The sequence below is a fragment of the Hippopotamus amphibius genome, chromosome 2 (assembly GCF_030028045.1).
Source record: "Hippopotamus amphibius kiboko isolate mHipAmp2 chromosome 2, mHipAmp2.hap2, whole genome shotgun sequence".
NCBI lineage: Eukaryota > Metazoa > Chordata > Mammalia > Artiodactyla > Hippopotamidae > Hippopotamus > Hippopotamus amphibius.
Genome location: NC_080187.1, coordinates 206,057,243 through 206,081,356, shown reverse-complemented (window position 1 = coordinate 206,081,356; position 24,114 = coordinate 206,057,243). Strand labels below are relative to the sequence as shown.

Genomic DNA, 24,114 nt, shown 5'->3' with positions numbered 1-24,114 from the left:
AAAAAGCAGCAGTGTGCATCAGGACAGATGAACGGCTGAGGTCTCTGGGGCCACATTACAACAGGAAATGTGGGGTTGCTAGGAGTCTGGGACATTATGCTGGAGCCCCCTAAAGACAGGTATGTACACAGAGCTTCATCCAGAATAGAGGCTATATATACCAGGATCCAAGCTCTTAGGTTTTCTTTTTATGTAGAAGGCTGGGTCCTGAAAGTGGGTCTTGGCTTTCACATGGAGCTGCCTGACATTCCCATTCCTGGGGGCGTCTGAAGGAAGCAGAGCACACCTTCCTGGGCAGCTAGTTGTCTCCTTTTGGAGCCCAGTGCCCTAAGGCATGGCTGCCCTTCTCTTGTACCACCAGCCTGATGGGTAAGCTCTCAGTGGTGCTGGAGGGGGCTAGGATTCTCTTCACCTATGTTCTCTTTTTTTAATTTCTCAAGGGTTTACTAGTATTTTTTTTTCCTTTTGCTTCATTTTTTCCCCCCAGATGAAGTGCTGGGCATGTTCTTCCACCTTCTGTGGCTTTAGAACTATTTACTTACTTTTGAGCTGTGGCTGTCCTTACTTTCTCTGAGTTTTTGGCCCATTTTCACATTGTTTTGTATGGCGCTTGTGTTTTCACCCTGAACCAAGTCATTAATCTTAGACCTAAAATATTCATGAAAAGAAACGAGTTCAGCATCTCCACCCCGAAAGTCTGGGCCTAGGGGCTTCCCTGGTTGTCCAGTGGTTAGGAATCTGTGTTTCCACTGCAGGGGGCGTGGGTTTGATCCCTGGTCAGGGGTCTGATCCCACATGCCGTGGGGTGCGGCAAGAAAAAAAAGTCTGGGCCCAGAGATAATTCAAGTGAAATATGAAGGGCTTTGAAGACATCTTCCACTGAGCGCATAATCCCTAGAGGCAGCATAAAGTCTGTGACTGAAAAATGGTCATTACAGTGAGATATTTACAACAGAGATGCACGTGAATGTTAACAATGGCCAAGTTAATGTAGGCAGTTTAGGATTCAGATGTTAAACTCAAACCCAAGGAATATCTAAGGGATAAGGGACCAAGAGCAGGTCTCCTCTGCAAAACTAGCAGAGGGGACAGCAAACATGCCTGAGACTTTGCTGCCATCTGCTGGTGGATCCTCGAACACAGCCAGAGTTAGGCTGAATTGGAAACCCAGGCACTCAGCTAAGATTCCTCTTTCAAAAAGAAAAAAACTTTTGCTAGATAAGGCCACTGGCAGGAGACAAATATGGTACCCAAAATCTGCACTCCAATTACAAAAGCAACTTTGAAGGTGAAATCTTTGGGGAGCGGGAGAGGGTGGAGTAGGATAGGGGAGATATGTGAGAGGCAAACTAAGTCTAAATTTAAGAACAGGGACATTAAAAACTTTATTCAATAAATACAGCAAATAATTTAAAAATATACTTCAATTCCAAAGCCAATTAAGAAAAGGAAGTAGAGAGAAAGGGAAAAAAAGCAGGGGAGGAGGAGATCAGAGGAAAGGGAGAAGGTTCAAGAGGTGGAACAATGGTTTGGTTGGGCTGTGTTTCCGAATGTACCACCCTTTGAAATTCTGATCAAATGCTCTTGACCCATAAGCCCTTATCCCTTGTTCTGATGGGGTAGCCACAGGAATCCACTGGCCAGGAATGATGCTCTGTGCTCTGGGTCAGAGCAACTCTGGAGACTGGCATCTGGGGAGTGTTAGAGGGTAGTTTCCCACTTGTTCCTAAAAACCATCTCATCTAACTCCCAGGCAGGTTTCAAGTAGTGCAAACTCTTAGGCAGAGAGCTTCCAGCTGCATAGTTTCACAGGTGAGTGTCCAAAGCCAGGGCCTCTGGGAGACAGGTCCCAGAGTACCCAGGGGTCCAAAGCCACTTCGGTGAATGGGATCTATGGGGGAAGACAGGCGAGGCCAGGGCATAGGATAAAGCTCCTGGTAAGCCCGTGGCCAAGCTGGAAAATACTGCTGGGCAGGAAAGGGCTGCAGGGCAGGTAGCCTGGACACTGGATTCAACAGCTTGCCATCAGCCAGGGAAGGTGGAGCTGAGGATGCATACGGATCAGGACCAGGAAGATCAGGAAAGCTGAAGGGAAATGGAAAAGTGAGGAGGAAAGAGGAAGCAGCTCAGCAGCAAACTCCAGGAGAAATAACCAGCAGCCCTCACAGATTTGTGATTGTCTCTTAAAAAGATTTATTTTCTCTTCTTGCCTGAATGTACAAAGGCAAAAAGAGTACAGTTTGTATATATATATATTTATATATATATATAAAAAAACAAGGAACTTGGTAATGTACACTTTACAGAAGGGAAGAATCAGGAAGACTGAAATTAAATCCAACAGAGCAACGCCAAAGGAACAAAAGCTATGAACAGCAACACTGCCCCTCCAGCCCGGGCCTCCAGCTCGCCCCAACCTGCTCCCAATCGGGGGCTGAGCACCAAGGCAAGCGGGTGGGCTGGGGCAGGAGGGGCTGGGGATGGGGCCTGGGAGGAGCTCGATCCCAGGAGGGGCCCATGGCAGAGGATCATCAGAAAGTTTCCTGGGATGCCCTAATTATAAAACAAATAACAAAGGCCCAGAATTATGGGGCCAACTAGCTGCCCAGTTGAACCTTGAGGGCATCAGAGTAGACATTGAGATGGTGATAGGGTATATGGGTAATAAGTGGTGTGGGTGACCTCAAAGCCTGTACACAATAACACTCTAGCCCTTCTGTAGTCTTACCCTCCCACTCCCGAGGCCAAGCCCTTCCACCCCCACCTTGGAGCCTGGAAAGAAGAGATTCAAGAAGCATCATTTTATTTCATGGGGGGCCCTCTAAACCCTCTGTATGTGGTCCTTTGACCTTGAGATTGTGTGGAGAGGGTGAGGTAAGAGAAGAAAAATATACATGTATACATACATGTACAGGCAGGGAAAGGGGGTGAAGGGAATTGGCACAACTTAAATGAGGAAGAAGCAGGTGTGAATCCTAAAGAGCAGCCCTCCAAGCCTTGGCTGTCCTACCTGGGGACAAGGCTTCTTCCCTCTAGTTTCTCTCTGGGGGCCTGGATGAGTAATGTCTATCAAGAGAACTGGGCAGGGGTAGCTCAGAGAGAGCCTTGGTCTGGTGGTCTCGGCCCTCAGCAGCAAACACTTCCAGCCTTTGCTGGGGTGAGGTGGGGTGGAAATCCTTGAGTGTCTCTTCCCTGTGACCAGGTCACAGGTGCCACAGGTTCCCCACAGAGAGAGGCTAGAGGTGGAGAGCAAACCCTTCACTCAGCACTCGTCAAGGATCTCTGTTTCATCCATCACTGCTGCTGCTTTGTGTTACTTCAGGGAGGCAAGACTGGACCTGGCAAGCACTGGGGATCCGGGATCAGGAAAAGGCAGTGCCATTCTGCCACTGTTGCTTTCACCTGCTCTTCCGAGCAGCTCAGCTCCTGCTTTTCAAGGGAGACTTGGATATAAAGATCAAAGAGCCCAATGTTTTTTAAGGGGAAAAAAAGCTGTTCCCTTCTGCAGAACCTGAGGCTGCCCTGCTAATACAGAAGTTCCTCTTCTCTGTTACAGAACAAAGTGGAAAGGGGCCATGCCTGCCCAACGGGAAAGAAAATTACTCCAAATGGTTTCTTCACAATATGTACAGAGCGCGCTGTAAGCCAGCGCCACAGATACAAAACACACAACAATATTTAAAAACAAACAGGAACAGAGATGGGGCCTTGGCTCCACCCAACAGAGTCTGGGAGGGCATAATCAGGCTGAAATTCAGAGCCATCCTTTTGGTGGGGATGACTCAGGTGAGGTGGGGTGAAGGCGACCACACCAGTGACTTCGTGGGTGAAAGGGAAGTCACTGCTCAGAGCACTGCCTGCTGGGGTGGCAGAAGGACTGAAGGGGGAAGGGAGGCTGCCTGGGGCCTCCTAAGAGGTCTAAATCAGCAGTTTTGGGGAGGGCTCAGAAGCCAACCTGAATAAAAACAAGGACATGGAAACCTAGAGGAAAGGTCTACAGGTCAGAGGGGTTCCTCTCGGGCAAAAGACCCAAAGCCTCTGTAGACAAGGGCTCCGGGGACCTGGAAAGCAGCCTCCACTGGGCGTTGTGCTTACTGTCGTCCACCTCCGTGCTCCCAACCGTCAGAGCCAAGTCCCTGCTCTTAAATGGTCGTTTTTGGCACTCTGGTCACAAACACCTGTCTCTAACCTAGGTTGGTGTCTGTCAGTCTTCATCTCTCTCTCAATCCAGAAGGTCAAGGAAAGACGAGAGGAGGAGGACAAAGGAATGATACCTCAAAAACAAAGTAAAAGCTAAAGCTCCCCACATCTTGGGGGAAGAAGTGACTCCAGTAAAGCTACCAAACTGTCACTTTCCCAGTACAAAGAGTATAAAGCCTGGACTGGGACTGCGTTGCTAAGGAGAGTGGAGAAGTGTCTGCTTCAAAGCACAGGCTCACTGACTACACTCTGTGGCTCTAAGGAGTAATGGCTTCCATGTGGTATCCCAGGGTCTAAGGAACAGATAACCTCCCATGGTCAGTGGCCCCTGAAACAAAACTGTGTGTCACAAAGAAACACGGCTTATATTGGCACACATGGGGTTACAGGTTGAGCTATATGAAGTCGTGTAGTTGTGTGCAGAGAAACTGGGCTGTATAGACTTACAGCCCTAGGTGAGGAGGATAGTCAGATGGCTGCTTGGACAGGACATCTCTTAGAAGCGCTGGGTGCTCCCAGGGCCTGCCTCCTGGCTTGCCCTCAGGGGACCTGGCAGGCTGACCTGCCTGAGACTCAAGCAGTGGAAAAGGAGAGGAGAGATCAGTGTGGGGATCCCCCTGGGAAAGGCACCAAGGGGTTGGGAGGGAGGTGAGAAAAGGGCAAGGAGTGGGGGCTAAGCAGCAGCAGGACTTAGTGGGAATGCAGCTTCTAGTTCACAGACTCCATTCGTGCTCCAGCTCCAGCTCGCCCGGAATCCCCGGGGAGCCCTGTGCTGGTGTTGGGACCCCTGGCCCTCTGCCTGGCAGGCAGCCCAAGGCCATGGTGGGGCACATGCCTTGGTCTCTCTCTCCAGGCCGGGCTCTGAGCATTTACGTGTGCTCATGTGAGAGGGGAGAAGTCTTCATGTTTGAAGACCTTGTTTTCACAACTGCAGAGAAAACAGCCCCAATTTCTTTCCTGAGATTCTAATTCCTCCACATGCTGCCAGTTTCCAGGGCCCAAACCACTGGGGAGAAGCAGGGTCTGGTGATGGTGGTAATGGTGGTGAGAGGGGTATGGCTGCTGTGCTGTCTTCAGACCTTACCCAGTGGTTGGGTGTCTCTCCCTGGGGGGGTTGGTACTGCTCTGGCAGCTGCCCAGGGGCTTGGGGAACAGAGCGGTGACTTCTCTGGGCTGAGGCCATGTTCCCCTGGTTGCTCCCTGTGCCTTCATCTCCACAGAGGCCACAACAGTCACGGCCGTGGCCAAGAGAATAAATATTTTTGCTAAGTACCGGCTCTCCAGCTCCTGAGGAAGAGGGAGGGTCAGGGAGTCCGGGGGTCTGGTGGAGGCGAGATAGCCAAGGGTCTGCCTTCAGTCATGGTGGGAACGGCAAACAGGATGATCAACACCATGTAACTGATGTCTAAATGGCACCTCCAGCACCTCCTTGGATGAGCCAGTCCGGGCCCGTGAAGCTGACTTTATCCGGGCACTTGGTGTTCTGCAAGGGAAACATGGACAGATAACCAGGCACTCAGCCAGCTGGTAAAACAACCACAAGGTGGCGTTCCAAGAAAATGAACTGCAGGGGAGGCCAGTCCTGGTCCCTAGGGGAGATGTGTTCCACAGCTCCTCTCTGAGGCACATGGGAGACTTACTTATAGGAGAGGCTTGGCCAGGGTTCCATTTCCAGACCACAGCCCACAGAGCTATCCTTCACCGAGGCTCCGCAGGGATTCTGTGATCCAGGTATCAACTATCCCTGTTCTCTAGGTGTTGCCCCAAATTAAAAAGTTACTTACCATTCTCACCTCCGGGGGGGTGGGTAGAGTGAAGGAGTCGAGCCTTGCTGGCTGGCAACAATGGCTGTAGAAGCAAGCCCTGAGTGAGGAGGAGGATGTGTTAGTGTGGCACTCCCAGAACCCTCCCCTAAGCCTCTGTCTTTGCCAGCTGGGTGGGTCCTGGGAGGAGTTTCTCCTTAAATTCCTAGTTCTACTGAGTTTGGGGGTGCTGACAAGAAAATCTGATAGTTGGCCAGATATAGGGGCTTGGGATAGACAGACTGTTTTTCAGTTGCTTGTTACTTCTTTGGCTGTGGGAACACCTGCTCCTTATTCTGAATATCAAAGCCAATTTTCTGGAGGAGTTTGAGAATCTCCAAGCTCCAAGGGAGGAAATAAATGTCATGATTTTACTAATTGTCTGCAGAAGGCTAGGATTCTGGATTAAAAGCTTGAGGAAAAAAGGGAATGGAGGAGAGGGGGATTCTTGCCAGGGGTCCCCTGCTGTGGACAATGGTACTGGGATGCAGTAAAGAAGACAGGAAGTGGGGAAATGAGGCTTACCTGCTGCATAGGGTAAGTTGTACTGTGCTGGGAGCAATGAGTACCCCAAGTGGTGGTGGTGGTGGTGTGTGGACATCAGGCGCTGAGAAGGGGAGGTGCGGGGCCGGTCAACACTCCTTTCACCCCCTCCTGCTCCCCCGACGCTGCTACAGCTGCCACCGCCCCCAACCACCCCACAGCCTCCCCGATCTCTCTCCTGAGAAGTTTTATCACTTATCTGGAAAGGAAAGCAGATACAAAAGCTCTACTGTGAGACACACACATGAAAGCAAGATGCCCAGGGCCCACATTTCGACTCCTTAAAGATGCAGGGCATGTAAGAATCAAGGAGGTGCCTGGTGGAGTTAATGTCAAGTCAGCCAAACCACACTGTAGTTAGGACCTGAACTAGCCCACCTTCTCCCAGACCCTGGATCTGGCCTTACTGGTCTCTGACAACAGCCAAGGTCACTGCACTTCCCTTACCGTGGGAGACTTGCTCTTGTAATGACTGGCATGCTGCTGCAAGATGTCCAGGGCTTTGGACTCTGAGCTGGATTTACAACTGACACTGGGGCTGGCTCGTGCCTTGTCAGCATCTTCACCCCCTGAGACCTTGCTGCCATATGGGGAGAAAGAGTAGCTGGAAGGCAGGTAGGAACCTGGAGAAGAGAAATAAAGCGGTCAAAGAGATGGGAGAGGGAGGAGAAACTCTGCTTCAGTGAGCCTGGTGAGGCTCAGGCTGAGATATTTTCTACCAGTGTCTTTAGGCTGAGACTCTTAGTGTATCCTTCCTTTACTGAGCTCTAGATATATTAAGGAATATCTAAGGGATATTAGGAACATGACCCTCAGTTTCTGGGGAATCAACTTCCTTAGAGCCCCAATCTCAGATTCATCTTGGAGAGGTGATATAGTCATTGGATCTGAAAGATCACTGGACTTGGAGTCAGATATCCTTGGGCTCAAATCCTACCTCAGACTTACCAGTTGGGTAGCCCTGAACAAATTAACGAGTTAATTAGCTCAAATTAACCTTTTGAGCTTTCTTGTTTCTTGACCATCAAAATGAAGATACCAATACTTATTTCATAGGGTGACAGAGAGGCTTAAATAAGATAATGTAGATAAATCACCCAGTCCAGTACCTGGCCTAGAGCAGGTACTCATCAAATGGAACTACTGTTTTTCTATAGAAGAACTGGGGTAACAACAGAAAGGAATACTACAGGATGGGACAATTTCCTATCTCTATTTGAAAAGCCTACATGTCCTATTTAGAATTTGCCTTATAATGTCAATATCAAGACTATTTTGGCTGCTCTCCTATAGGGAGGTGGGAGCTCCAAGAAGTGAAAGAAGGGCTCTTTCACCCCTGAAGCTACATAGCTCTTCAGGCAACAGAGATCCCTGAGTAAAGTAAGCATTTTCTTCTATCAAGTTAACACTTAAACTCCTACTTTGTGGGCCCCCAAGAACGCACAGATGGCAGTATAAAGAGCTTATCTTTCCCAAACTGAATCTTTTCTAGCTGGACTGCCCCCTAGTCTGACTTCAAACTGCTCTTCCCCTCACTGACTGCTTCCTGACCTTACAGCTAAACGTGATCTTGCAAATGAATACATGCACTCTCCTGGTTTCAATTTCATTTGTTCCATGTGTCTCTCCTGCTACAATTAAGTTGTATGCTCTTTGAGGGGACTGAGCTAGTCTTCCCTATTTCTTTTCTATTCTCTACAGTGCCTAGCACATTGCAAAATATAAAGTATTTGGTTTTTTTGTTTGTTTGTTCTTCTGGCCACACCCCAAGACATGTGGGATTTAGTTCCCTGACCAAGGATCGAACCTGTGCCCGCTGCAGTGGAAGTAGAGACTTAACCACTGGACCACCAGGGCCGTCCCTAGAGTATGTGTTTAGAAAATCCCAGCTGAAGAAAGATGGCTCTGGTAGAGAGGAGGGTTTCACCTTTAGTTATCCATAAAAACTGACTACAGAGTCAACCCTCTAGCTGATGCAAGGGAGGGAGGAGTGTCCCACAGACTGTAAGCAGAGATCATTCAAGGAGCCCAGGGTTATTAGAGTGACTGCTTCACAGAATGCCACATTCAAATCAGAGCTTGCATCTAGCTGAGCCTCAATAAGCCTTAGAGCTGAGCAAGAAAACTCTGGATTCGAAATCTGTGCTTCATTTCCCTTCCCAGTGAATGGAACAGCAGCTTGAATGCGGTGCCTACCTGGGTAGTTCTGCATCATCACGGCAGGCATGCCCCGGTAACTGGGGTGGTTGGGGTCATAGGACTGGCTGTACGAGTAGCCATGCATGTAGGGGATGTAGGACTGGTGCTGGGTGAGGGGAGAGGACACAGGCACATGGACACTCGGTCGGGGCTCCTTGCTCCCAAGGCGGGGTTCCTCAGACGTGGGCAGCTTGCAGTCACTACTTGTGCTTTCCTTCCCATCCTCCTTGGGAACAGAGTCCTTACTCCGACTCCTTTCCTCCTTCAGTTTGCGGTCCCGCTCCTCCTTCCACCGCTCATCCTCTGACTTGATGTCCGAGTACTTGGCAGGATAAACATATGTCCACATCCGGGGCTCTGCTTCCTACAACAATCACAGAATGAGCTCTGAGTGTTGTGCAGATAAGAGAGAGAGAGAGAGAGAGAGAGAGAGAGAGAGAGAGAGAGAGATTTCAAGCCCAAGGTCCCAGTAGAAATACCATAGCAGATAATACTAGACAACTGGGGCACAGCAGGATCTTGGCCTCTACCGACCTTTGTTTAAAATCAACGCTGGTCCCTACTGTTTAAATGCCTGTCTCCTCCCCCAGAAAAAGGAAATAAGATGTGGGGAAAGAAAGGGAAAATCCACCAGTGGGTCTTCTCTAGGAGAGAACAAGCATTCTGGGGAAACAACTCCTTGTCTAGAAGAAGTTGTACCCTTTCCAAGGATATTTAGGTGGTTTCCCTTCTTCAGAGCAAGCTCAGAGGCAGAGAGCTGTAGGTGCTGCCCTGCTCAGAAGAGGGTGGTCTAACTGTGCCACAAAGAGGGAAGGGGAGACCAAGTTCTTAGTTCTAATTCTGCTTATAAAATCTTTTTGAGAGTAACTCAGTCTAAATAGTGTACTTCTGGCCGACTTTTAAAAAACGGAGAGACCACCACTAACTTATTCCATAGGAACCACACAGTGTAAGAAACACTGGACTAGGAATCACTAGATACCTGGGTTCCAGTTCTGGCTCTGCTAGAGAAATCTCAACTCCAGACAAATCAAGCTAACTTACCTGGGCCTCTCTTGTCAAATAGGAAAAACACCTTTTACTGGTATAAAAAGTGCTTTAAAAAAGAAGTCAAAATGATTTACAACGGTAAAGAATCCCTAAAATTATAGACTTCTGCTAATCTGTATTTTGTTGATTCCCTTCATAAGGACAGCCCTTATTTGTGAGGAAAAGAGAAAGACTATCAAACAGTATTTCTATTTCCTTCCAGAACAGTTACCTGTCGGTACCAGAGTATTGGATCCACCTCTGCCTGTCGGCCACACTCGGCACCTGTCTTAGCCTCAGAGGCCTCCTTGCTTAGGTGGCTGGCCTCACTCAGCTTTACTTTAAGTCCTTCCGGGGCCTGGCTGGGGAGTTTGGAAGAGTCGTCTAACTTGGGAATAATGACCGATTTGGTGGGGTCAGCCCCCGGCTCCTTGGCCTTTCCGGGTCCTGACTTCACCAGGTCTGTCAGGCTGGGGGCCTTGGTGAGAGTTGGTGGAATGGACGGCTTTTGCTTCCATTCCTCCTTGAGTGCTGCCTCCCGCTCCTTCAGGCCCATGTCTGCCTTCTTGTCCAGTCCCCGCTGCTGCTGCTCCAAGCTGTGGCGTTTCTGCTGTTCTTCATACTGCTGCCGGTAAGCTGTGTTAGTGCTCAGGAGGTGGGTGTGGTAGCTCTGGTCGCTGTAGCCGTAGGGGGGCACGTAGGCATACTGGTTGTAGTACAGGGACTGCATGTACATGTTGGGACGTTGCTGGATGACGGAGGGCTGCTGACTGGAACCGCTCAGCTCTGGTTTCTTTTCCTCACAGGCATCGTTCTTTAGTTTTCCCTCTATGCTCTCAGGCTCCTCATCCTTTTTTGTCTTCAGGGCCTGGCTCTCCACTCCTGCCTGGCTGCTGGGGTTCAGAGCCCCGGGGCTGGATTGTGCGTAACTTGGAGAGTAGTAACTCTCAAAGCCTTGGTAATACGGTGAGTCTTTGCTCTGCGGCTGAGGGGGGAAAAGGGTTTTCTTGGCCCCCTCCTTAACCAGCTGCTCGGGGTCCTTTGATTTGACGCTCTCCACTTTGCCCTCCCCATCCTCCCCAGCATCAGAGATGTCGGAGTACGCAGGGCTGCTGGTTTTGACTGAGCTGGCTTCAGCTCCATTCTGGGTCACTACATGTAAGGCGGCCATGGGCTGGGTAGGGGTAGTGCTATCTAGGCGGCTACTGCCTCCAATGGAAGGGCTGGGAGCGTTGTCTGTGAAGCTGTAGATCTTGTCAGCTTCGGCCTTGATGCTAGCCAGTCGGCTCTGGTGGGGGTCTGAGGAGCCATTTAGGAGCCCCTCCATCTTCATCCCATCTCCTGATGATTCCCTGAATGGGCTTTTGCCTTCTTCTGCTCGACACACCTTCCCAGGGGTCAGAGGACTGTCAAGTTCCTTTGAAGATTCCTTCTTTTTTTTGTCTTTCTTTTTCTTGTCCTTGGCTGGAGTCAAGGCAGGGTTGACAGTGAAAGGTTCTCCCATCACAGTGGGCTTGGGCTGAATGGGCTTGAGCTGGGGGCTGTTGGGCATGGCTTGGACCACTGTGGTGGTCAAGCCTGAGGAGGAGCCTGGGCTTGCTGCTGTGAAGGTGGCTGTCTGGAAGGTGTACATTTGCTGTGGGGGGATGGCAGGGGCAATGGGCCGGGCTGACTTTAAACTTTTGGAAGGTATCTTTTCAGGTTTCAAACTAGAGGACTTTTTACATTTTTCCTTTTCCATACACTTCCTTTCCAAAGAATCAAAGGCATCATTGCTTGTTTCATCCATTACTGAGGGTCCATCATCAGAGCCATCATTGGATAAGGCCCCGAGATCTGTGTCCCCTTCCCCACTCGGCTTTTTCTTACAGAGGCCTTTTGTGCTGAATTTGCTTGAAGGAGAAGGGCTATGGGGCTCTATGAGCCGAACTTTGGGGGTAGCCGAGCGGGCAGGGGACGAGGAACCTTTCTGTGAGACAGAGGCACCATTGCAGCTCCCGAGGTCTGCATGGAGGGGGGGCTCCTCTCCGCACTCACTGTCTCCATCTGCTTCTGGCTTGCTGTCGTCATCTGTATGGGCATGAGCTTGGTGGTACTTAAGTCCGTTGATGTGCTTGTACTTTTTGTTGCAGTTTGGGTGGGGACAGTCAATCAGGACTGGGGAAGGACAATTTCTGTCCAGAACAGTGGGTTCCACCTTGGTCCCAGGGAGGGGGCCAGTGGCTGAGCCCATGGAATTTGTACGGACACGCTTGCTCCCTTTGGAGTCCTCTGAGCTAGAATTCAGCTCCATGTCTGAAAGGGGTTTGTTTTTCCGCTTATTAGCTGAGGAAGGGCTGGCCTTGACATCCTCAGAGGTGCTACTGGCAGGTGGGCGATGTTCTGAAGAATTCTGGCTGCCCCGACGGCCTTTGCTGTTGGCTCCTGCTCGGGTTTTGCTGCTACTGCTGGTCCCTTTGCTGTCAGAGGCTGTGGCTGTCTCATTGACAGGTGTGTTACTGTTGGGACGCATGCGTTTGCCTCTACCCCGACCATTGCGCATTTCCAAGTCACTGGTGGGAGAGTCACAGAACCTTGGCAAATGACAAACAGAACAGGATATTATTAAGAAAAGAAGCTATCTTCAAACCAGTTTAGTAGCAGCCTCCAGATGGTAACTGTCATTTTCAATGAATATGACTTGTTAAAGGAGCTTCTGAAAAGCACGGAAACTGCATTAATTGGTGAGCTCCTAGAATGTGATCTTCATGCTACCTATAAATTATTCCCCAAAATCTGGGTTCCCCCAACCCTGACAAACTGAAAATTGATATTAGGAACAAACTGTAAGGTGCCATTCACTGAAATATCAGTCTTACGACCAACCGCAACTCGAAAAGGTCCTTGTGAAACCCAGATTGTCTAGTGGAGTTATAAAACCGAAAATTTTCTTCAGTTTAAACTTCTGAGATACAGCTCCTATCAAAAAAATCATCAATGAATGCTTATTCACCTGTATTCAGATTCTGGCCTTAGTCTCAAGGTGAGTGTACGTAAAAGCTGGAATTCACTTATTCCAGATAAAGGCTTAAATAGGATCTTCTCAACATTCCTACCTAACCCACCAACACCTAATTGATTTATTCTTCTTGAATGTCAGATGAATATAATGCCTTCCCTTGTTTCTATACCATACTGTCCTTTAAAAGCTGGGTGTCTTTTAAAAGCTGTCCAACTCTTAACAGGACAAAGGTATAAGGGATCACTGATTGGGGTGGTTCAGACTAACATAAACTAAAAAGCTGTAGAGTGCTTACCTGGGGGGTGCCCAGTCATGCCGTGTGCAGTCAAGAAGTGTACCGACGTAAGTCTTGTTCCGCCACGTTACATTCACCACCAGCATCCCTGGAAGACAAGAAGACTCAGATATAGACAAGAGAAACGCTGTTGGCCACTGAGAACAGTATTTTCCATCTGAGTAGCATTCTGGCTCCTGTAGGAGGGTTTTAGGAGTGCTGTAGGTCCCAATGGGCCGAACAGCATTAGGCTGGAATAGGTCCACGGGAACTGTCTACAGCACTACTGGGGCCACCTAGGATGGGCAACAGTTGCAAAGATTCCATTGGTCCAGTTAAGGCACATTTTCCTAACTTCTAAAAAAATTATGCAGTATTTCAAATACACTAAAAAAACACAAAGGATAACTTAAAAACTCATGTACCCGCCAGCTGGCTCAACGGATTTATAAAATTTTGTGCTATACTTGCAACAGATTTCTTTTTTAAAGAATATAATATCATAGTTGAAAAGCACTGTTTACTACATTTTCAAATTTGCCATTGATGGGATCATGCTGGGTACATAACTTACCTTTCTCACTTAACGTTACAAATTTGAGATTTATCATTGTAGACATGAAGAGCTTAACCCATTTCTTTTTTCTTTTTTTTTTCCCATTTATTTTAATGATGCTCAAGTATGTCATTGCATGTTTTGACCAAAATTTATACACACCGTTGATGGAAATTTAGATGTTTCTTGCACATTTTCAGTCTTAAATGACACCACAATGAACATTCCTGACGTTCATTTTACTGAAAAATGGTTTTGAAGATATAATATAGTCACACTCCAAAATTTAAAAGGTAGCAAAAAAATGCAAACAAATCCCAATATAAAATGAAGTGTCCCTCCTGTCACTGTTCTTCAGCTTTTCAGGTGCCCTACTCAGATACATCCATGGATATCCATGTACTCCCTCCTGAGGTATTTTATATATTCAGAAGCAAATATGCTTATACATTCTTCCTCAAATGGTAGCAGTGTACACCAGTGTTCTGCACATTTTCCATGTAACCATATATTGTGCATCATTCCATATGAGTACATGTAGAACGACTTCATTCTTTTCAATGGCTGCATGTGAATGATTTCAAACCGTACCATCATTTATTTATCCAGTCCCCTGTGGTTGGACATTTAGGTTGCTTCATTCTTCTGCTATTACAAATAATGCTGAATAAATAACCTTGTACAAATTTTTTTTCTTACATATCACAGAATATGTCTGTTAAGATAAATTCCTATAAGTAAAATTGCTAATCAGAGCATTTGTATTTGGATTTGTCATAAATACTGCCAATATGCCCTCAAAGAGGATGTACTAATTTATAAACCCATCAGCAGTTCATGAGAACACCTGCTGTCCTTTCCCTTTGGCAACTTCTTGGTTTTGCCAATCTGACAGGAGAAAAATGGTGTTTTATGTAGTTTTAGGGTCATGTTTCTTATTATGAGTTTGTATATCATTTCATTATAAGATACCATTATGAGACATTTGTATTTCCTTTCTAGTGAACTGTCTGTTCATATCCTTTGCTCATTTTTCTACCGAATTACAGTCTTCTTTGTTTGTAACTATTTATATACTAGAGTAAGCCTTTTGTCTGTAATACAAATCAGCTATTTCCCCTGGCCCGTCGTTTGCTCATGGTGGCTAACGCTATGCAGAAAGTGCTCACTTTTAGGTTCTGTTTACCAGTCTTTTATGGCTTCAGAATTTTTGTCATATTTCAAAAGGCTTTCCCCATTCCATCACTTTATGAAGTTTTTTTTCTTATGGTTTCTTCTAGTATTTTTATGGTTTGATTTTTTATATTTAACTCTTTGATCCACCTGGAAATTTTACGTGGTATAAAATGTCTGATGTGGACTTTTTTTTCTTCTTTGTTTTGGCTGTGCCCCACGGCTTGTGGGATCTTAGTTCCCCAACCAGGGATTGAACCCGGGCCCTTGGCAGTGAGAGTGCAGAGTCCTAATCACTGGACCTCGAGGGAATTCCCTGACATGGACTCTTAAATTTTTTTTTTTGCCTTAATTCTAAATTATGTTTGGTTAGTTTTACATCTAATGAAATCAAATATATTAAGCTTTTCCTTTACTGTTTGTGCTTTTTATGTCTTACCACAAGGTCATAAACATTCTACCATGAGATATTTTAAAGGTATCTTTAACAAGCTAAGAATGGTTTTTACATTTTTAGTGGTAGAAAAAAATAAAAAGGAGAATAATATTTTATGTCATGTGAAATTATATGAAATTCAAATGTTGCTCAGAAATAAAGTTTCATTGGAACACAGCCACATTTATTCATTTACCCAATGTCTATGCCTGGTTTCACGCCTCAAGGCAGACAGAACTGAGTATGAGTAATAGCGGCTATATGGCCCTCAAAGCCTAAAATATTTACTATTTGGCCCATTACAGAAAAGGTTCACCAAACCATTTTAGATTTCTAATATAAGCACTTAAGGTATAAGTCTCTCCCATAGCCCACTTCAGTTGCATTCCACAAGTTTTAATATGTTTTCATTATCATCAGGTCACAACATTTTCTAGTTTCTCTGGCCTTTTTTTTTTTTTTTTTTAATTCCAGGTTTGTTTAACCACTGGACCGCCAGGAAGAGTCACCCAACTATCTTTTTGTTTCTGATTTCTAATATAATTCTACTGTAGTTAGAAAACATACTCTATATGATTTTAATCCTTTTAAATTTATTAAGAATTTCTGGTATAAAATATGGTCTATCTTGAAGAACATCCCATGTGCATCTGAAAAGAATATTTCAAAATGTATATTCCGCAGTTGTTGGGTAGCCTATAAATGACAGATCAAGTTGATTGATAATGTTTTTCAAGTCTTCTGTATCTTTATTAATTTTCTGTCATCAATTATACTTGCACAGCTTCTTCTTGCTTACTGGAACTCCTATTTGGACCTTCTAGATTATCCTCATACCTTTCTAGCCTATTTCCCATTTCTTTGTCTTTTGGGTCTATATTCTAAGGGATTTCTTTCACCTTCTAGGTTACATACTGAAATTTTCATTTTTTACTATTTTTAATTTTTTAAAAAGTATCCTATTCTTGTTTCATGGGATGCAATATCTTATCTCTCTGTAGATATTTAATTATATATACATTTTTCTCTCAATAGTCTTTTGCTCTCTCAGTAGTCTTTTCCCTCTAACTGCTTTTTTTATATTTGTTTTGTCCTACATTCTCTTGTTTTTCAGGTTTTCCTCAAAAGTTTGGTGATCTTTGGATCTTGTTCATATTTAAATGAAAGGTAATAAAAACTGGACTGGAAGTACTATGTGTGGGCCTTTCCATTAAGCCATGAATACTGGTAGAGATTTTTCCTCCTTTCCAGGACTTGCTGGGTCCCCCCGAGAAGAACTCTTGTTTCTTACCTGCCTGCCACTTTCTCCATGTTACACGGTTTTCACTTAGTCCTCGTTACTGCATCCTGCCTTCCTCTATGCCCAGTGTCCCTGCTCTGGTTGAAACTCTCCCAAGAGTAAACATCAGTTTTCCGTAATGGGAGAGGGGCTGTGTAGGATGGGGATCATAATGCACAGCTTTTGCTTCTTCTATAGCCTTTCAGCCAGTCTTCCTGTTTTCAGCTTCACCCCATATTCCCTGTGTTCAAAGGTACTCCTATATGTCCAATTTCTGAATATTTCTAGAAATCTGTGGTGCAAACTCCTTTTCTTGGCTCTCCTTCCCCCCAACCTCAGGTAAACAAACAAACAATAACTAAAAAACTAAGCTTCTGTCTTTTCAGGTCTCTTAAATCAGCACTTGTGCATCTGCTTTCTAGTGTCCCAAGTTCTACTGATTTATACCTGTCTCCTTCTTTACATTGTGAATTTATATCTTAAAAACAAAATCCTTTTCCTGACATCTGAATGAGTTTAAGGGGGAAGGTAGGAGGTAAACTTTCAATCTACCATATTTAACCAAAATACTGAATTTACTTTTATTTATCTGTTTGGTATATACAATACTTGGAGTGTACAACCTACCTAAATAGTTAAGTTTCTGATTAGAATTTCTCTAATTCAGGAAAGTCCTGTCACTGTTCTTCAGCTTTTCAGGTGCCCTACTCAGATATATCCATGGATATCCATGTACTCCCTCCAGAGGTATTTTATATATTCAGAAGCAAATATGCTTATACATTCTTTCTGCCATTCTTTCATTCTTTTTTCCCCCTAGGACTCATATTGATTTCTCATATATTCTCTTTGTGCTTGATTCTTCCAATTTATAATTTTTTCTTTGACTACATGCAGCATAAAATTTATCCAATGTATTGAGGTTTTTAAAAAATTTCAGTGACTATAATATATAATTATATTTCAGTGACTTTCATTTATAAAATTTTAAGCTGGTTAATTTTTCATATCTACACATTATTTAATTACTGGCTGTTTGGTTCATAGTTTTATTTTTTTTTCTTTTTCTTTTTTTTTTAAATTTATTCCTTCATAGTTTTATTTTTAATAGACCTTATTATTCTGTTTCTCTTTAAGAATTCTAAATGTACCTATTATAGTCTTTGTATCACACGTTTATTTCACTAGGTGAGCATTTGATTCCTGACAGTTAAATTTTTAAAATTAATTCAAAACTTTTGAGATAATTGTAGATTCACATAGAGCTGTAGGAAATAATAAAGAGATCTCACATGCCCTTTAATGGTAACATTTTGCAACAAAACTATAGTATAATATCCTATCCCAGATTCTGACATTGATATAATGAAGATGCAAAACATTCCCAACAACACAAAGATACCTCATGTTGTCCTTTTCTAGGTATACTCATTTCCCTCCCATCTTACCCCTCCTCAACTCCTGGCAACTACTAATCTGTTCTCCATTTCCATAATTTTGTCATTTCAAAAACATTATATTAATGGAATCATATAGTATATAACCTTTTGGGACTGTTTTTGTTTTTTTCTTTTTTCTACCACCATACAGTTCTCTGGAGATTTATCCAGATTGTTGTATGTATCAATAGTTTAGTCCTGGACTTCCTAGGTGGCGCAGTGGTTAAGAATCTGCCTGCCAGTGCAGGGGACACGGGTTCGATCCCTACTCCAGGAAGATCCCACATGTCGCACAGCAACTAAGCCCGTGCACAACAACTGAGACTGTGCTCTAGAGCCCGTGAGCCACAACTATTGAGGCCACGTGCCACAACTACTGAAGCCCACACACCTAGAGCCCGTGCTCTGCAACAAAAGAAGCCACAGCAATGAGGAGCCCGTGCACCACAATGAAGAGTAGCCCCCACTCACCACAACTACAGAAAGATCGCACGCAGCAACGAAGACCCAACACACCATAAATAAATAAATAAATTTCTTAAAAAAAAAAATTTAGTCCTTTTTATTGATGAGTGGTATTTCATGGTATGGATATAACACAGTTTGTTTTACCATTCTCCTGTTGAAGGACATCTGGATTGTTTCCAGTTTTTGCCTATTATGAATAAGCTGCTATAAACATTTGTGTACAGGTTTTTGTATGAACTTAAGTTTTCATCTCTCCAAGATAAATACCCAAGAATGCAATTACTGGGTCATATTGTAGTTGCATGTAGTTTTTAAAGAAACTGCCAAACTGTTTTCCAGAGTGGTTGTACCCTTTTACATTCCTACCAGCAATGCATGAAATCCAGTTTCACTGCATCCTTGGTGGTATTTGATGTTAACTCTCTCTTTCTTAAATCTTAGCCATTCTAACAGTTGTGTAGTAATATCTCATACTGTGATTTTTAGTTTGCATTTCCCTAATGCTAATGATGTTAAACATCTTTTTCATGTGCTTATTTGCCATGTATATCCTCTTTGGTGAAATATCTGCCCACATTTTAGCTCATTTTCTGACTAGGTTGTTTGTTTTCTACTGTTGAGTTTTGAGAGTTCTTTATGTATTCTAGATACTAGTCCTCTGTTGGATATTCTATATATATTATAGAATATTATATTATTTAATAATATCAATATTATTAAATATTATAATATAATTAATATTTTAGAATAACATTATATTATAATGTGTGTGTGTATATATACATATAATGTAAAGGGTTTTTAGTTGTATTTAGTGGGAGAAATAGGGAAAGGTATGTCTACTCCATCTTCCTCAAAATGGAAGTCCTAGTTAATTTTTAGTGGTTATCTTTCTTAGCATTAGATTTCTATTATATAAAATTTTGGTTTGCAGTCTCTTTTTGAATGAGATGTTTTTATTACTAATTTCCCTCTACTCTGTTTAACAGTTTTGCAATTTTTTCCATCTAGTCCCCTAAGGACCTAGTCTTTATGTAATATCCTTTCTTGTCTCTTGTAACATTTTTTTATTTTAAAGTCTATTTTATCTGATGTGACTATTGCTACTCCAGCTTTCTTCTGATTTTCATTTGCATGGAATATCTTTTTCCATCCCCTCACTTTCAGTCTGTATGTATCCCTAGGTCTGAAGTGAGTCTCTTGTAGACAGCATACATATGGGTCTTGTTTTTGTATCCATTCAGCCAGTCTGTGTCTTTTGGTTGGTGCATTTAGTCCATTTACATTCAAGGTGATTATCGATATTTATGTTCCTATTACCATTTTCTTAACTGTTTTGTTTTTGTTTTTGTAGGTCCTTTTCTTCTCTTGTTTCCCACTTAGAGCAGTTTCTTTAGCATTTGTTGTAGGGCTGGTTTGGTGGTGCTGAATTCTCTTAGCTGTTGCTTGTCTGTAAAGCTTTTGATTTCTCCGTCGAATCTGAATGAGATCCTTGCTGGGTAGAGTATTCTTGGTTGTAGGTTCTTCCCTTTCATCACTTGAAATATATCATGCCACTCCCTTCTGGCTTGCAGAGTTTCTGCTGAGAAATCAGCTGTTACCCTTATGGGAGTTCCCTTGCATGTTATTTGTCGTTTTTCCCTTGTTGCTTTTAATAACATTTCTCTGTCTTTAATTTTTGTCAATTTGACTACTATATGTCTTGGCGTGTTTCTCCTTGGGTTTATCCTGCCTGGGACTTTCTGCACTTCCTGCACTTGGGTAGCTATTTCCTTTCCCATGTTAGGGAAGTTTTCAACTATAATCTCTTCCAGTATTTTCTCGGGTCCTTTCTCTCTCTCTTCTCCTTCTGGGACCCCTATAATGCAAATGTTGGTGCGTTTAACATTGTCCCAGAGGTCTCTTAGGCTGTTTCAGTTCTTTTCATTCTTTTTTCCTTATTCTTTTCTGCATCAGTGATTATCACCACTCTGTCTTCCAGGTCACTTATTCATCCTTCTGCCTCAGTTAATCTGCTGTTGGTTCCTTCTAGTATATTTTTCATTTCAGTTATTGTGTTGCATATCTCTGTTTGTTTGCTCTTTAATTCTTCTAGGTCTTTGGTAAACTTTTCGATCTTTGCATCCAGTCTTTTTTCAAAGTCCTGGATCATTTTCACCATCATTTTTCTGAATTCTTTTTCTGTAAGGGTACCTATCTCTTCTTCATTTAGTTGTTTTCCTGGGTTTTTATCCTGTCCCTTCATCTGGTACAAAGTCCTCTGCTTTTTCATTTTCTCTATCTTTCTGTGGCTGTGGTTTTCAGTTCCACAAGACGAAATAGTGCTGATACTGCTTGATACTGCTGTCTGTCCTCTTGTGGAGGAAGCTATCTAAGAGGCTTGTGTGTGCTTCCTGTTGGGAGGGACTGATGGTGGGTAGGGCTGGGTGGATGGAGCTCAGTAAGACTTTAATCCGATTTGGTGGGCAGAGCTCAGTAAAACTTTAATCTGCTTGTCTGCTAATGGGTGGGGCTGTGTTCACACCTTGTTGGTTGTTTGGCCTGAGGCTACTTAGGACTGGAGCTTACAGGCTCTTTGGTGGGACTAATGGTGGACTCTGGGAGGGGTCACGCCAAGGAGCTCTTCCCAAAACCCCTGCTGCCAGTGCCCGTCTCCTCGGTGAGCCACAGCTGCCCCCCACCACTGCAGGCAACCCTCCAACACCAGCAGGTAGGTCTGGTTCAATCTCCTATGAGGTCACTGCTCCTTCCCCCTGGGTCCTGTTGAGCACACTGTTTTGTGTGCCCTCCAAGAGTGGAGTCTCTGTTTCCCCCAGTCCTGTGGAAGTCCTGCAATCAAATCCTGCTGGCTTTCAAAGGCTGATTCTCTGGGGATTCCTCCTCCCATTGCTGGACTCCCAGGTTGGGAAGCCTAATGTGAGGCTCAGAACCCTCACTTTAGTGGGTGGCCTTCTGCAGTATAACTGTTCTCCAGTCTGTGAATCACCCACCCAGCATTTATAGGATTTGATTTTAACATGATTGCGCCCCTCCTACCGTCTCACTGAGGCTTCTCCTTTGTCCCTGGATGTGGGGTGTCTTCTTTGGTGAATTCCAGTGTCTTTCTGTCGATGATTGTTCAGCAGTGACTTGTAATTCTGGTGCTCTTGCAAGAGGGAGTGAGCACATGTCCTCCTACTCCACCATCTTAATCCTTTCTCCCAGTAGTTCATTTCTTTTTGTTGCTAAGAAGTTGAATTAACTTTTTAAAAGCCCCCTTCCGGCTGGGGAAAGATGGTGGCGAAGTAGAAGGATGTGGAATGCATCCCTCTCCACAGATGCATCAGGAATACACCAAAAGATGCAATAATTCCCACAGAGCACCAGCTGAACACCAGCAAACGACCTCAGACACCAGAAAGGACTGCAAAGATCCCAACATACCTGGGTAGGACAGAGAGAAAAGAAAAAAAAAAGGAGAAAGAGGAGGAGAAGAAAGGAAAGGGACAGGTCCCACACCCTGGGGTGGAGGGATCTGAAACAGAGGGGAGATCGCCAAATTCGGGGAAACATCCCTTATCTGACGGGGAAATCCGTTCTCCACGGGGAATTTCCCTGGGTCAGAAGGGAGGCATTTGGGAATGTTCAAAGAGGGTGAAGCGGCTGAGCTGTGGCAGCCGGGAAAGAGGGAGTAACAGACGGAGGGTCTGCACCACGGCTCAGCGTGTCCGGACTGAGACATTGGTTCACAGCTGAATGGGGGTCTGAGAGCTGGAACGTGGGAACCGGAGAACTGGTTCAGGATGAGAAACATTGCTGGCAGTGGGGAGATGGACTGAGAGGACAGGAGGGAAGAAATTCACAGGGGAGAGTGCCTACTGTGGAAAGCTGGGCAGCCATGGCAGTGGCTCCATACTGCTGACTCACAAGCAGGGGGAGGAGCCGCGGGTGTAGCCTCTCTCTCAGCCTGCACCAGACAAAGGAAGGACCCCTCAGGGCCTGGCTAATGCACTCAGGGATAACAATGGCTGCCGGGCGGGGCTGGCCTAGAGTGCCTGCAGCCAAGAGCCAAAAGCCCACAGAGTGGCCCAGCTCTGGAGACATTCTGTTTACACCTGAGCCACTGGCAGCCCCCTGCAACAGGCACCGCCATGGCCGACTGAGCCACCGTGACCCAGGCAGGGCACCCCGGCAGAGTTGGAGCAGGGGAGATGAGCCGCGGATGGAGTCACTCTTGTGGCCTGAGCCACCCAAGCCTCCATGACCCAGGCAGGGCGCCACTGCTCACTCACCCCCGGGGGAAGGGGCCACTATTGTACTCTCTTTCTCCCCACACACTGGCGCTTACAGACCAACAATAAAGGAAGCTCTGCTGGTTGCAGAGTAATACAAAAAACCCAAGGTGGATAGAAGGACACTTACAGCTAAGACCCCAAGGAAACAGAAATATTATTATTAATTCTATTAATCTGGTCCATTCTGGGGTCAGTTCTAGCCTTTTTTTTTTTTTATTAATTACAATCTTAGTCCTAAGGGATCTACATGTTTTATAACATGTTTTTTTATTCTATTTTTTATTCTATTTTTATTTTTAGCCTTTTTACATATTTCTATTTCTAGCTAAGTTTTTTGTAGTGCTGACTGTATCTCTCCTACCTTCTTTTCATCTCTATCTTTTATACATTTCTATCTTTCTTTCTCTTTTCATATTTCCAGTCACACTACGCTCTTCTGTTGTCCTGCCTTCTATCCTTTTTTAGTTTCTTTTATCTTAATATACTTATAACCAATATTACCGCTCAGCTCTGTTTCCTTGCTTTATTCTCCAGATGACACACAGCTTTGGTTTTTATTATTAGGTTTTGTCTTTATTTTAGTTCTAAGTATAATCGTCTGATTTAATTCTGAGAATCTTCAGTCTGTCTGGTGGTACTTTTGCTCTTTATTATATTTGATCTTAGCTTTCAAAATCTCCCTGGATTTGTGTTTGTGTGTGTGTGTGTTTAGGTTTTGAATTTCTGTTGGTTTTCTGTTTGATTGTCTGATGGCATACTGGGGTTCTTGTCAGGTCTTTCTAGTGCCTTATGTTCTGCTGGGTTCAGTATTTGTGTGTCTTATACATGTATGTGTTTCCTTGACTTAGTATTTGTTTGACTCAACACTCTGCCATTAGTCTGGGGCTTGGACTGTCTTTTTTAAACCCCTTTATTGCCAGGGCAAGAAATCTCTGAAGTCTGGACTACTCCATCAGAAGTCAAGTAGGAGGCTCTGGGGAGGGAGCACTGAATCCAGGATGCTAGACTACTAGGGAGGCCTCAGACACAGAGAAGATTAACTGCAGAGAATTCTCACAGAGCCCTGCATCAGAGTCTAAGACCTGGCTTTGTCTGACTGTCTGCAACTGCCAGTGCTGGACACCAAACTACAAACAAGACAGGAACACAAACCCACCCATCAGCACACAGACTACCTAAAGCCATATTAACCTCACAGATACCCTAAAACACACCACCTGACATGGCCCTGCTCATCAGAGAGAAAAGACACAGAGCCATACACTAGAACCCCCTCTACCAGGAAGCCTACTCAAGACACTGGACAAATCCTACCACAGGGGGCAGAGGGCAGAAACAAGAGGAATTACTACTAGACAGCATAGGGAAAGGAGACAGCAAATCCTATAAATTAGACAAAATGAGAAAACAAAGAAACACCACGCATGTAAAGGAGCAGGAA

General features: G+C 44.7%; 1 protein-coding gene across 7 annotated transcripts in view; it reads right to left on the bottom strand.

The window, feature by feature from the left end:
- Window positions 1–1,374: 1,374 nt before the first annotated feature.
- The window catches only part of ZNF609 (zinc finger protein 609), a 225,007-nt gene continuing 202,267 nt past the window's right edge, over window positions 1,375–24,114 (bottom strand). For 5 of the 7 annotated variants that reach the window (XM_057722812.1, XM_057722814.1, XM_057722813.1 and 2 more), the window contains 7 exons: window positions 13,070–13,157; window positions 10,006–12,346; window positions 8,742–9,108; window positions 6,993–7,168; window positions 6,528–6,744; window positions 5,985–6,063; window positions 1,375–5,683 (listed from right to left, as the gene is read on the bottom strand). In XM_057722812.1, the coding sequence (XP_057578795.1) occupies window positions 5,990–6,063; window positions 6,528–6,744; window positions 6,993–7,168; window positions 8,742–9,108; window positions 10,006–12,346; window positions 13,070–13,157 (3,263 nt within the window). In that variant the 3' untranslated portion in view covers window positions 1,375–5,683; window positions 5,985–5,989. Of the gene's footprint in view, window positions 5,684–5,984; window positions 6,064–6,527; window positions 6,745–6,992; window positions 7,169–8,741; window positions 9,109–10,005; window positions 12,347–13,069; window positions 13,158–24,114 lie in introns of those variants that run through there. The other 2 variants (XM_057722818.1, XM_057722819.1) reach the window with 2 other exon arrangements.